Source organism: Lacerta agilis, chromosome 6, assembly GCF_009819535.1.
Source record: "Lacerta agilis isolate rLacAgi1 chromosome 6, rLacAgi1.pri, whole genome shotgun sequence".
NCBI lineage: Eukaryota > Metazoa > Chordata > Lepidosauria > Squamata > Lacertidae > Lacerta > Lacerta agilis.
The window spans coordinates 75982725-75997244 of NC_046317.1; the positions used below are offsets into that span (position 1 = coordinate 75982725).

Sequence of the window (14520 nt, forward strand, 5' to 3'; positions counted from 1 at the left end):
TATTATTATTTCCCACCCTCCAAATTGTATTGTCTTGAAACTGAGAAACTTGTGAATGATTCATGAAAGAAGCATTAACACAGATCCTGTTTACTTCTAGGATATGGATCTAGATCGCCAGTCATTAAGCAGCATAGATAAAAATGCTTCAGAAAGGGGGCAAAGCCAGTTTTCAAATCCTACAGATGAAAGCTGGAAAGGTGGCCCTTATTCAAGTAAGTCTGCACTTCAATCTCTTCAACATCTATCTATCTATCTATCTATCTATCTCTATCTCTATCTATCTATCTATCTATCTATCTCTATCTGTCTATCTATTTTTGAGGGCTATCCACTCCTCACCCAGGTTACAAGCAACACCCACCCCATTGTGCTGAAGGCCTGCTGAGATTTTCCATTCTGCTTTCAGCACCATCTGCATACACGCATTCTCAGTTCCTAGCCTCCACTACAGTGCTGCTGCCAACTTGTGTACAAATTTGTTTCCAGATTTGTAGCATTGTGAAAGAGCCTTGGAAATTACAGTGGCAATCCACAACCGTTGTCAGCCTATTGCTGGTTGTTGTTGTTTTTTTAAGAGCTTGGGTCGATGGGATTCATAGATTCTTGAAATTTTCTTAACAGGATTCATGTGCCAAATAATCATCTATAACCTCTGAGAGGTTTACAGTCCCATTTTTCAAGGTCAAATTATACTGGTTGGTTAACCTCAATTTAAGGAGCTTTGATGTGGCAGTGACACAAAAGTCTGATATCTTACTTACACAGGAAAATGTATTCTGTTGTTATTTATTGAATTTATATACAACCCTGTACCTGGAGGTCTCAGGGCAGTCCTAAAGCATTATTTTATCAATGGCATGGTGCTAGTCTTGGGATGATGGTAATCTTCACTGGCACCACGGTAGCTCATGAAATCCATGGTTCCCTGTTGCTGGAGAATATTGCACAGTATATGCTTGGAAAGTAATCTTGTTGGAAGATGGGGACCAGGGGAAAGTGGCATCAAGGCACCTATATTTGGCTACACCAGTTTTTAGTGCATACAGCCAAATTACTTTGAAACTAAGACCTATCATATTGATATTCTCTTAGACCAGAAACTCTTTGCCAGCCTCCTTATTAAGTGTGTTGTGCAGCTGGAATTGATACAGACCATTGATAACATAGTATTTTACCCAGCAACGAGCAAGAAGGAAGATGCTGAGCATATGGCTGCTGCTCAGGTAAGAAGCCTCACATTCTTCTCCAGTGTCACATCTTGACTTCCACATTTTGTTAACATTTATCGCCTAGTTATGGAAGAGAGGGAGAGAACTGTGCTGCGACAGTCTTTTGCCTTGTATATGAGGTCCTCTTATAACAGTGCCTTAATTTTAGCTGAAGAGGCTTAGCGTTCTCCTCTGGCTGACAAGAGCATGAAGTGAGCAAACAAAGCGTTGCTACTGAACAATTGTAGATAGGTCAAAGTCATCAGTGAAAATGAAGGATGCCCCTGATACTGATACCACCCTGTTTTTCTCCAGAAGACCCAATGTGCCGGCTGTCTGGGACAAATGTTACTGTGAACCAGAGAGAAATTTAGATTACATTTTTGATAACAGAACTACATTTATTTCCTAATTGCATCCAGAAGCAACTGGCACATATTCTACCTGTGCATCTGTGATTTTGCCTCCCACAAACTGGGAGGAATCATCAATTAATGGTGATTCTGCATAGAATACTGACACTTCTTTTACCAGTACCAGAAACTGTGGCATGTGCCCTCTGCTCTGGCTGGGGGGGGGGGGGTAGCAACTGATGCATCCAGGTACACTGGACTGATACCAAAATTGGTCTATAGTATTGCGCTTGGAAATTGTGATATACTCTGATTTTTTTTAAAAAAAAATATGATTACACCTATTCCTTCAGTCAACATTTCTTGTAACTGGATTTTCCATTTTAGAGGGACACACTAGAAACAGACATTCACATTGATACTGAAGATCAAGGAATGTACAAATACATGTCTTCCCAACACCTATTCAAGTTGCTGGACTGTTTGCAGGAGTCCCATTCATTTTCAAAAGCTTTTAACTCAAATTACGAACAAAGGACTGTCCTGTGGAGAGCAGGTAAGCATAAAGTGTGTGGTGCACAAAGGTTTTTTAAAAATATATATATACTTAAAGCAGTGTGAGCATAAAATTGCAAGTCTAGTACAGTCATACCTCTGGTTACGTTCGCTGCGGGTTGCGTTCGTCACGGGATATGAACACGCCAAACCCAGAAGTACAGGAACAGGTTACTTCCGGGCTTTGCGCTATGCGCATGCGCATAAGCACCGAATTGCGTGGCGCACATGCACAGATTTGGTGCTTCAGGTTGTAAACAGGCCTCCGGAATGGATCCCGTTCGCAACCAGAGGTACCACGGTACATGAATCCAGTTCAGGGAACTGGTGGCTCTCCAGATGTTGCTAGACTGCAACTCCCATCATCCTTGCCCATTGGTCATGCTATCTGGAGCTTATGAGAGCTGCAGTCCAGCAATATTTAGAGGGCCACAGATTCACCATATCTGATCTAATAACATGGAATTTTATTATTTTGATTTTGAGGTTAAATGTATAACTTGGAATAGTATAATCCAATTAAGAAATGTACCTTGCTAATGATCTTATATCAAGATGGGGAATCAACAACTTCCACCAGCCCCGGGCAGCATACCAGTGGTAAAGGAGTGATGGAAGTTGTAGCCTAGCAACTTCTGGAAGGCAACAGGTTTCCCATTCCTGCCTTGTATGAAGATCACAGTATGCAATAGCAGTTCATATCCATTCATCATGTAGGAGTTCTGTAAATTTGATTCCAGAAGATAGGCTCAGATTCAGTGAAATGAAGCCAAAGCTAATGGCATTTATTTTGCCCTTATAGTACAGAGGGAGCATGTCATATTTTGGGTTGTTGTAAACCAGGAATAGGCAAACTCGGCCCTCCAGATGTTTTGGGACTACAACTCCCATCATCCCTAGCTAACAGGACCAGTGGTCAGGATGACGGGAGTTGTAGTCCCAAAACATCTGGAGGGCCGCGTTTGCCTATGCCTGTTGTAAACCTTAAACCTATAGAAGGGTTAAGTACCCCTTCCCCTTTTCTATTCTAACCACTTCCTCCTAAAGTTGTATTTTTTCCAGTTTTAAGAGTGATACTGGCTGGTAACAATGTGCATTTAAGTGTAATGTGGAGTCAGGCTCTAAGTGAGGCATTAAGAGACTTTGTTCAGGGTTTAGGTTGAAACTGCACATTTTCTTGCTCCAAATGCCTCACTTCAATAGTGTTTACCCGCATGTGATTTCAAAGGCATATGTGTCTTGCCAAATGTGTATTTGGGACCTCACAGTGTGGAAAAGTTGTATGCATGCACGTCTGTTGGAGTTGGAGCAGGCGTGCAGTTACATAAATCACACATCAATTTTAGTTTTCTTGTTGGTGTTACAAGCAGCTTGAGAATATCTAGCTATGTCGCTGTCCTTGATTTCTAGGGTTCAAGGGTAAATCCAAGCCCAATCTTTTAAAACAAGAAACCAGCAGTTTGGCTTGCTGTCTGAGAATCCTCTTCCGAATGTACGTTGATGAAAATCGCAGAGACTCCTGGGAAGCTATACAAGAGAGACTCCTGAAGTAAGCATTATTTCTACCCTTCAAAGATGTTACTAGGCTGCCCAGTCGAGTGACTGCTTTTGGCTGCAGGATTCTAGTGTCTGTATGGAATACCTCCACCTAAATCTTCCTATTAATTTCAGTCAAGATTATAAAAAGTGATGGGTGTTCAAATCTGGGCCTTCCATTAAGACCATCTTGGAATGTGTCTGTGAAAGTAACCTGATACCTGGAGCAGGCCATTCATCCCTTCCGCACCATTTGATAAAAGAGCTTTTGACTCTGGCTTCAGTGTGCTTTTTGCAAAGTGTTGCTTCTAGTTAGTTAGGTGAAATTGTTCAGAGAGTGAAAAGATAATTCTATTCATAAATGACATTGGACAGCTTGTGTGGATACCAGATAAAGAAAATCGCCCATTTGTACATTGAACGGCAATACATGTACTTTTCCAAGCCCACTTGCAGCTTCAGCCGGGTGATTTTAAATAGAAAACAAAAAGGTCAAATAATGAAATAAAAAGGCATTGAGAGGAATTCAGTATAGCTCTGTGATAATGATCCAATTAGTAGAAGCGTTTCAGCTTGCAGATGGAACAATCCCCCATTTCCTCTTCCGCCACTCTGTTCTAGGGGTTCTCCAGGCCAGTTTCGGGGGGCAGGTGTATGTGCGGCAGCAGCAGAGGAGGGAAAAGCCCCATCTTGCGTTAGTTGAATCCAGCCCACTGAATGTTTTGGCACTTTCCTCTTCCCATTTAAAGTGAAACCTATCAAGCTTCCACGTTTACTGCTAGGCTTGAGGGTAGACCGCAACACCTGTTGATTCCATTTGCTTACGATTCCTTTTTCTATGTATTGAGTGGGTGCATAATCTTTCTCTAGTGTGTGCAGTGAGGCGTTGGCCTATTTTATCACCGTGAACTCAGAAAGCCACCGAGAGGCCTGGACCAATCTCCTGTTGTTACTTCTAACAAAAACACTAAAAGTCAGTGATGAAAAGGTAAGAAAAGATTCTCACCTTGGTTTCATGCACATTAATTTCACACTTTAACATGAAACTATGTCCTTTTTCTCTCTCACACACACACATTGTATGAAAGGGCATCACAATTAAATGGTGGCTTCGGGGATGTGCCTCTGGCTCCACCCCCCAACGTCATGTGGTGGTGCTGCTGGCCCTTCTCCAACTCAGGCATGGATATCTGTAAAAGGAGAGGCTGTGTCTGTTCTGGAACTCTGCAATTGAGGTTGCAGAATGCACGGGGCTGGTGGGAGCTGGAATTCAACCACATCAGGTAGGACGCAGGGGCGGAGCAAAGGGGGGACGGGGGGGCAGGCCGCCCCATGTAGCACCCTGGGGGGTGACACTCGGGGCGGGGCCCTGCCCCCCGCAATCCCCGCCTCCAGCCAGCGGCGATAAAAGCTGCTGAAAGAGGGGGCTTTCCCCCGTTCGGCGGCTTTTCTTCGTCGCTGGCCCGCCCCTCTCCATGCCCCGGGGCCAGCTCCGCTCAGGGAGCGCATCGGCAAAAAAAGCCGCTGCGCTCCCGGAGTGGAGCCAGCGGGGAAAGGAGGGGGTTGGGCCAGCGAGGGGAGTGACACCCCCTCGCTGGCCCAACCCCTCTCCATGCCCCGGATGGCTCCGCTCAGGGAGCGCAGCGGCAAAAAAAACTGCTGCCCTCCCTGAGCAGAGCCTGCGGGGAATGGAGAGGGGCGGGCCAGCTGGCCCGGGCGGAGGCGTCGCTCCGTGCGCTTTCGTCATGACGTCATGTGCACGGAGCGATGCCCCGCCCCCAGGGGTGCCGCTTGGCTTGCCGCCCCCGGCAGCCCAGCGGCTTGCTACGCCCCTGGTAGGACCACAGATTAGCCACCCATGGTTTAGATGGACTTTCTCAATGCTATGTGCTTAGTGTGTTGCAGCCTAAAACTTGAAGATTTCTTTAAAAAGATTAATATTGCTACATGTTGACATAGAATGGGAAAAGCAGGGTTTCCCAAATTTGGGTCTCCAGCTGCTTTTGGACTACAATTCCCATCATCCCTGACCAAGGTTCTTGGTAGCTAGGGATAATGGGAGTTGTAGTCCAAAAACAGCTAGAGACTCAAGTTTGGGAAACACTGCTCACTTGCCACCTCTACAATAAATTGATCCCTGGGGGAATTTCTGGTTACTGGAGGACCAGCCCTACCATTAGGCAGGTTGGAGATAGCCACCTCAGGCAGCTGATTTCTAAAGCTATGAAAGGGCAGCAGAATAGGTAACTGTTTAATATATACTATTTTAACTCCCAGGGAACAGGGGAAAGTTGCTTATGGGATAACTTGACTGGTCTTAAGTTAAGACAAACCTTAACTTGAAGGGCAGTGGCATTTTCTGCTCTGACTCAGTCAAGAAAATTGCTTGGACTGGCTGTTCTGGTTAGGTAAGAAACTGAAGGAAAGGTTCATTGGTGGCCTCAAAAGGTATGCAGTCTCCAAATCTAGATGTTGCTTACCCCATAGTCCAGGCACCCCCAAACTCAACTCTCCAGACTACATCTCCCATCATCCCTAGTTAACAGCACCAGTGGTCAGGGATGATGGGAATTATAGTCCCAAAACATATGGAGGGCCGAGTTTGGGGGTGCCTGCCATAGTCTGACTGTGAGAACTTGGTTCCTTCTATTATTATTATTATTATTTGCTTTTTAAAAAACAATCTTACTTCCACCCTTTTTTCCCTTCCAAGTTCAAAGCACATGCTTCAACATATTACCCCTACTTGTGTGAGATAATGCAGTTTGACCTTATCCCAGAGCTCCGAGCAGTACTGCGGAAGTTTTTCCTGCGCATAGGTGTAGTATTCAAAATCTGGATTCCTGAAGGACAGTTGCGGACGACGGGGACCCACTCGCTTGCATGGTAGCTCCATCGTTGCTCTTTCCCAAAGCTTGAGTTGTGCTAAGTTCAAAGAATGGATGCAGAGAGAGGGAGATTGGACTCAAAGAAGATGAAACAACCACTGGAACAGATCAATATAATAGCATTTCTAAAGGAAAACTGTCTCCTTTAAAAAAAAAAAAGAAAATTCTGGCTTCCCTATAAGAATAGCTGTTGAGCATTTTGCAATTTAATGCAGTAAATGTCAAGTCATTCTTAGCACAAAGCTTGTGTCTTCAAATCTGTTGTTTGCAATGGTTCCTTCTTAATGCCTTTCAGCTAATTGCCCATAATCTGTTGGAAATGATGAATGAATGGAAAATGAAATAATACTGAATATATTCATATTGGCCTGTGATGTTAGCAAATGTATTAATAATTATTTAAGAGAGGGCTTAAATTCATTCGAAAATCATGCTGGGACATCTGGTCCCCCACCCCCACCTCCCATTTGGGTGGATTCAACCTCTGTGTTAACACGAGGTCCCTTTTTGTTTTAATGATTTGGTGCTGTCTATTCTGTAAAGTCATAGCAAGATGGCAGTTAGGCGGTAGCATAACCAACAACCCAGCAAGAATCCAAAGAGATACTGATCTTCACCCTCCCTGCCAACTTAACAGAATGTGTGTGATACATCATTCCCAGAACTGCACCATATCGTGTTGGCCTGGACCTTCTTTGTTTTTCATCATAAGTAAATACCCTTGATACTGGATTTGTATCAAGAAAATAATTTGCAGTTTACAGTATTGCAAAGGAAATACTACCCCCCCCCCCAATGTAGCAGAAGAAAACCATTACACATGAGCCTCTTAATCCCGTTACTAAATCTCTCATGCCTTGAATGCACCATGAAGCTTGAAATCTTTGAAAATTCTTCTGATTCTTGAGTGGTATGGAGGAAATGGCAAAATGAAATTTTGAATAAATATTTGAATTGCACATTGAATGAATTAAAATGTATAGCAGTTGGTCAAGCCCTTCCCCTTTTGAATAATATATAGATGAACATTTTGGTAGAAGCAAATGTGCATTAAGATATTTCTATTTTTATTGCAGAATTGTGAGTTGCGGTTGTTTTTAATGGCTTGGTTAGTACTTTATTGTCAATAGTTGTATGAGGGCGAAGAGTCTGGTTCCTATTGGGACCACTTGATTTATTAATATAAGTGCACATGTACTTGTGACGAAATCCTGTTTGTTAGGGGGCAATAGGAAGCAAACTTGCAATTTTATCAGTGCAGTTCTATTGGCTCTACTGACTTTGGGTCAGGGGGGTAGAGTTGTTTTGTTTATTTGTAAGACCATGTCTTAGTATTCTCGGCCTAGTAGAGGAAATAGTTTTGTAAGGTATGGCAGGCTAGAACCTGTCTAGTTGTATTTCAACTCTCCAATATGAGTGTAAGATTTGTATAAGAGGGCAGGAAGGGAATTGTTTCCGTCCAAATGTGTGTATATATATTAAAAAATGCAAGTGCAAGAGTATTATTAAGCATATTTTGTACTTACCCATATCTGCAAATAAGAATGGTTAAAAGTATTAACTTAATTGGTAGTTGGTTGACTGCAATCCTAAGCAAGCTCCATTGAAGTTCCATTGAAAATGATAACACCCGAGTTGAAATGTAATTGGGGGTTCAGTGTGTTTGGAACTTTTTGCTTTGTAAATTTAGTTTGGCTGTTTAGCTCAACCAAAGTTGTTGCGGTTTTGGGAAAACCAGAATTGACAGCTGGATTTGTTTTATTAAATACTGGTGCTCTCTTTCTCTATCTCAAGTTAATTTTGTTTTATATTTGTGTTTGGTCATTAATATAAGTAAGAACAGTTTCTGACGTTTAATTTCTCTACCAAAGAATTTTTTGCAAAAGAGCTGCAGCATTTGTTTCATATGAAGTACGTTGACAGAAATGCGAGTAATTTATTATAAAAGATTGTGGTGGCATTTTGCCACAGTGAAAAATATAATAGTCTGACTTTCTTCAAAACTTAAAGAAATTTCAACTTTTAAGTTTGCATCATAAATATGTATTTCACCGTGTACCATGTCATTTATTGTTTATACACACACACACACACACACACACACACACACACACACACATTTTCTTTAATTGGACATATTCTTTAATTGAGCTGTTTATTTTTTCCACTGCTATGGTTCTGCTATTAATACATTGTATGAATGCAGCTTGGCCTCCACCCCGTTTTGTCAAGTGTTACCTGTTCAAAGTTGTAGCTGTTTGTCTTTTATTAAGGGAGCATGGCAACATTACAGCTGCTTCAGAATCTGAAAGAGAAGTGCAATACCCTTGGGACTGAATTAGCATCTTCCAGAACTTTGCAATGTAAAATAATATGAAGAAGCTTTATATGTGAAATCTTAGCTTATAGATAACATTCTGATCATACAACTTAGAACCTTTTAAAGCCTTAGTGTTAAATGACTTCGTTTCCTTCAGAAAGGTGTTAGCAGTCAACAGTTACATTTTCAAATTGCTGAACTTTAATTTAATGACATTTGGGGGGGGATCTAGATTACCATATGATCATGGTGTGTGTGTGTGTGTGGAGAGAGAGAGAGAGAGAGAGACTCCATAATAGCCTTACTCCAGATGTTCCTGAAAGTGTGTGTGTACTAGATCTGTGGAGATTAATATAATACATGTAATGTCTGGATGTGTTCTTGCAGTGGCTTTGGGCTTCAGTGTACCTTTCCATTTAGTCAGCACCAAACTCCACAGACAATCGTAACAATGATAGGAATTCTCTCCAGCTGCTTTCACAGCAATTCATTTGAGTGCAGATCATGGAGCAGATTCTGCAGACTAAACACAGTACCTCCTATAGACTTCCTTCGACCCACATGGAATTTGGTACAAGTCAGCAGCAGAATTCTGTGTCTTGGATCCAATGTAGAATTAGAGGTTTGTGTAAGGTCCTGTGTACATATTTCTGCCCATCCGTTAACCATAACTTAGAGATCAGGAGCGACCCATGGACACATGCAGAACACAGGCTCCTTCCTCCTATTTCTAGTATGAATTCCTACCCTCAGCATTAACCTTGGTTTAGCTTTACCACTATACCGCCTGCACTCGTGGTTAACAGTCATCAGGTTTCCTCTTAAACCAGAGGTTGCAGACCTGCTTCTCAAACACAGTTTTAAGATGTATACCCTGGTTAGCATTAACCCTGGTTATTGCTGATGCAGACACATTGTTTTGGGGAATGGGGCAGCAGGAATAGGAACTGGAGAAAGGAGATGAGAACACACAGAGCCTGCTCATATTCTCTTTAACTGTGGCTGTCCAGCATTGTATCTACAGTAGCCCACAGAGCACTCTTACAATTGGAGACATTTAAACTGATGAAAGTAAGTTATGCCACAGTAAAATGTGTAGAATACAGTCCGACAAGATGTACAAATCTACATGTAGTCAATATTTGGAAGAGGCACTCTACAATAAACAGGTGAGGAAAAAGGTTAACATAGACATACGTCCTGAAGGTGACCTTAATTTTGCTGCTCCGAGGGTTGTCTTATGGTGCTTTATTATTATTATTTTTGCACCCTTTCCAGAAAGTTAAGTTTATTTAAATTCTAAATCGGAGATAGAACAAAAGTCCAGTATAGCTCCTGTATGTTAAAGGGTTTGTAGTATAAATTCAAACTGAGGCTCAAATGTCTTAAGCCTGCATATTTGCACACAAGCTGGTTTGTTTTTTAAGCAAAGTTGATGGAATAAAGTTTGCTTAAATCTTTGTGTGTTGCATTTTATAAGGATAGTTTGCTTACCACTAGCATAATCCTGCTTGAAGATAATGTAAGCCAGTGTAAAATGGCCAGTGAAATTTGCCCCCCAATTTTATTTTAACATTTAATCAGATGATATGATCCTTGGCTTGAAACAATTTGTGAGAGGTGCAATTCCTAAATGTCTTGACATTTTGTCCAGAATATCTCTTTACAACTTAAAATAAAATATACTTTGTGCAAAATGTTTTACCTATATAAATGCCTAAAATTAGTTACAAGCTACTTTTTTTCTTAAGAGATCTTCTATTATGAAGTGCATTTAATATCATTAAGTTAATGAAAAGCATTCCTTGCCCAATGGATGTATACATTTTTGAGAGAATAGCAGAATAATTATATAATTATGAAAAGCTATGTAAAGTTTTTTACATAAAAATATTATGTATAATACTGTTGTATTCCATGCTTTAATCAGGTGGTAAATAAAAGTTTAAAAACGAACTTTCTTTTTCAAATGTAATGATTTCAAGCTTGCATCAACTACCGGTATTTGTATCCAGTTGGATGGAGTGATATTATAAAGGAAAACACAGGTATAACATGCCTGATGCCGTCTGGTCCACTTCCCCTTGTAAAATTTTGAGTCAATGAGACCCAGTCATTCCACAATAAACAACTTGCCTGGAACCAACCAAAATGTGTTCCAATACCAGCAGATCAATGGAACAGCTTGCTATGAGTTACCCAGTCCAGCCAAGAATGATATGTTCATAGCAATGATTTCCATTCAAGGATCTTCCCTATGTGTGGTGCCAGTGGTTGCAACGCAAGGATCTACTTATCCAGCACTTTGCAGTGTGTCAAACTCCCCTAATGTCTGATAGATGACAGTGATGGCTGGGTCTGATGGAAGTTGGAGTTCAACAACATCTGAAAGACCCCACATTGATTACACCTGCTGTAATGGGATAGCCCTGGTATAAACATGTACAATTACATTTACATAATTTTATTGTAAACTGTTTTGCCCGTGGACAAAAGTGCACCAGTTCTAACATCTTTTTCCTTTTCAAGAGAAAAAGTAGCTGTGATTTTCAGAACCACCCAGTCCCTTCCTGCTGCTCTTCCAAGGAAGATTGCAACCTCTGCTGCTGTGGTTTTTAAAAATATATGCAGTGGTACCTCGGGTTACATACGCTTCAGGTTACATACTCTGCTAACCCAGAAATAACGCTTCAGGTTAAGAACTTTGCTTCAGGATAAGAACAGAAATCGTGCTCTGGCGGCGCAGTGGCAGCGGGAGGTCCCATTAGCTAAAGTGGTGCTTCAGGTTAAGAACAATTTCAGGTTAAGAACGGACCTCCGGAACGAATTAAGTACGTAACCAGAGGTACCATTGTATATCAAATGAATAAATAAAAACCAGGGCCAACAGTTGCATGCAACTTCTTGTCATGTTCATCTTTCCTTTTTGTATGTATAAAATTTGTAGCAACGTGCAGCAGGTAGCTGGAAGTGAAATATTTCAGTCCTGTTTTCAAAGCGTCTGCTGACTACAGCACTGCAAAGTGAGCATGTGATGCCTGCAACATTGTTGAAGTTAAGCTGCTGTGTGTGCGCATGAGGAGTATCTGGTCAGAACCCTGGTTGCCACATCCATATAAGGCAGTGTTTTTCAACCTTTTTGGGGCAAAGGCACACTTGTTTCATGAAAAAAATCACGAGGCACACCACCATTAGAAAATGTTAAAAAAATCTAACCCTGTGCCTATATTGACTATATATAAAGTAATTCTCTTGAATAGGAATCAAATAAACACAAAGAAAGTATTTTATAATTACTTTATTATGAAATAGTAAGTAAACAGAAATATGAAAAATTATAAAATACTTTATTCAGTGTGCAACCAGGGCCTGTTTGGCTGAACACAAAGCTGATATTCTGGCTGGAATTTTTCCCACGGCACACCAGGCAACATCTCGCGGCACACTAGTGTGCCGCGGAACAGTGGTTGAAAAACACTGATATAAGGCACTCAGAGCTTTCCGAAAGAATGGAATATAAGCATAGTGAATATTTTGCTTTGCTAGTACCCAGTAGCCACCCAGGGCCAGCATAAGGTGTACAATTATCCTTGTTCTGAAAGCTTTAGTGCAACTTTCTGAACGCTTCATTGTAAAGAAAAGCCCATCCTGGTCTGGTGTTTTCCTGCAGGTGTATAGTGCTAATAATGATAATGATGCCTTAGTGGTGGATTAATTCTGCTTTATTAGTTATTCTGTGATGCTTCCCCAATACTACCACGTTACTGCTGTCCAGAGGGGCTCCAGGGCAACTAAAGTGGGACCAAAAAATAAATAAAAATCCAGCACATTTGCAGTATGAAGTTACATTATTTCAGCAGGAAGTTGCAGGATATGCAGGGACTAGAAACGAAGCAGTATGACTACCCCAAAACATCTGCTGGCACAAGTATTGAAAGTGGGATTGCATATAACTGCCGCAATAGCATAATAAGCAGAAATCATGTGCATTGAAAAGATTGGAGGGGTCCCTATGGCAAGGGTGGAAGGTGCTATACCAGTTACGCTCAGCAGCTGGCAGCAGTGATACACAGACACCAAAACATTTCTAGCACAGATGGAAACACGAGCTAGATGTCATGGTTAATCGTGTGCGTTCCCACGACAGCCTCCCACTTATCTCCTTTCCTCATCCACGTTCAAAAGCCCCTATTATGTGTGTGTCTGAAGCAGAGTTGCTAACTTAGTTCTGGCAACATACAGGGCGGGGCGGTTGAGGGCATTTAAAAAAAAACCAATCTGGTGCTGAAGCGACTTAAAAGCAATCCATTATTGCAGCCTAACAGGATGGCCGCTCTGGAATCTGTCACGTACAAAACCCACCCCCCGCCACACACAAATACATGAACTTGTATATCTGTCTCTGCTTGGCTACCCAGAGCTTAAATACATGACATTTTTCACACATCCTTTCAAACACATGCAGTTGGAGATGATCCATAACTTGGCAGAGAGAAGACCGGAAATATAGGACAAAACTGAAACAATACAGGACGTCGCATTTTATACTGTAATGCGAGACAATCCTGTATTATACAGGACAGGTGGCAACCCTGGCCGAAGGTACACTAATAATAATAATAATAATAATAATAATAGTTTATTTGTACCCCGACCATCTGACTGGGTTTTATATATAAAAACATTTAAAAGCTTCCCTATTCAAGTACAGAGCAGGGGCAGAAGTTCAAAATATGATGGCGACATTATCATAAACCTTTACAAGGTGTACCCGTACGTCCCGATCGGCCTTCCACCCACCCCTGGGTTAGCCTGGGTGGACCGATGCGGACCAGCAGAAGCCAAAGGACGGCAACGGCGCCGTCATCCAGCTTCCGGGCGCAACGCCATCCTCTCACCCTCCCGGGCCAGGCTTCAGCCAAGCCGCGGCGCCTTGTGGGAAACCGCTGAGCAAGGCGAAGCCCATTGGCCCTCCAGGACTGGGCAGGCTCGCGCTCGGGATTGGCTGGGGCCTTTCGAGAAGGCTGCTGCTGATTGGTGCCCGGCGGGGAGGGGGGGAAGGAGGCCGCGCGGCGCCCTGCGTAATTCGGTCATCGCGTCGCCGCCGCGCCCTCTCGCCGAGGTTTGAATGTGAAGCGGAGCTAGAGCCGTAGGAGGAGTTGCTGTCGCCGCCGTCGCTGCTCGTCGTGCTCTCAAGGGGTCCGTCAGGTGAGGCCAGGTGGGGGTCCGGAGACCTGAGTCGGGCAGCGGGGAGACGGCGGAGCCACGAAGGGAGGCGGCCGCGGTCCGCCTTCCCCGGCCCTTGGGTGGCTCTCGGCTTGTGGGCCCAGCCGAGGGAGGGGGCGCACCTGAGCATGCTGCGTCTGCCTCGGCCCGCCCCTTCGGGGCTGCGCGCGCCCCCCGTTGGTCCTTGAGCCTAGCCCGTGACGAAAGCGCCCTGTTGATTGGCCACCGCAGCTGCCACTCCGGTGGGCGAAATAACGAGGTGGTGTAATCCGAATATACTTTCAATCCCCGTCTCTCCCCCGCTCCGTTGCAATTTCCCCCTTCATCGTATTAAGGCCAAGCCTCTCTCCTCGCGGACTCAGCCCGGAGGCCACGGGACTGCCACATGCTGCGGAGGGAGCGGGATTTGTAGCTCCTGGTTCCCTGGGTGT

General features: G+C 43.1%; 2 protein-coding genes across 4 annotated transcripts in view; both read left to right on the forward strand.

Annotated features, from left to right (window-relative positions):
• ARFGEF2 (ADP ribosylation factor guanine nucleotide exchange factor 2) overlaps positions 1-7012 on the forward strand; it is a 48121-nt gene extending 41109 nt beyond the window's left edge. For both annotated transcript variants that reach the window (XM_033153502.1, XM_033153503.1), the window contains 6 exons: positions 101-215; positions 1096-1226; positions 1952-2120; positions 3530-3668; positions 4526-4643; positions 6369-7012. In XM_033153502.1, coding sequence (XP_033009393.1) covers positions 101-215; positions 1096-1226; positions 1952-2120; positions 3530-3668; positions 4526-4643; positions 6369-6545 — 849 coding nt within the window. In that variant the 3' untranslated portion in view covers positions 6546-7012. The remainder of the gene's footprint in view (positions 1-100; positions 216-1095; positions 1227-1951; positions 2121-3529; positions 3669-4525; positions 4644-6368) is intronic.
• Positions 7013-13970: 6958 nt separating this feature from the next.
• Positions 13971-14520, forward strand: part of CSE1L (chromosome segregation 1 like) — a 29093-nt gene continuing 28543 nt past the window's right edge. Inside the window, exon 1 of one of the 2 annotated variants that reach the window (XM_033153507.1) lies at positions 13971-14071. The gene's annotated coding sequence lies outside the window, so the exon portion shown is untranslated. Of the gene's footprint in view, positions 14072-14325; positions 14349-14520 lie in introns of those variants that run through there. The other variant, XM_033153508.1, reaches the window with a different exon arrangement.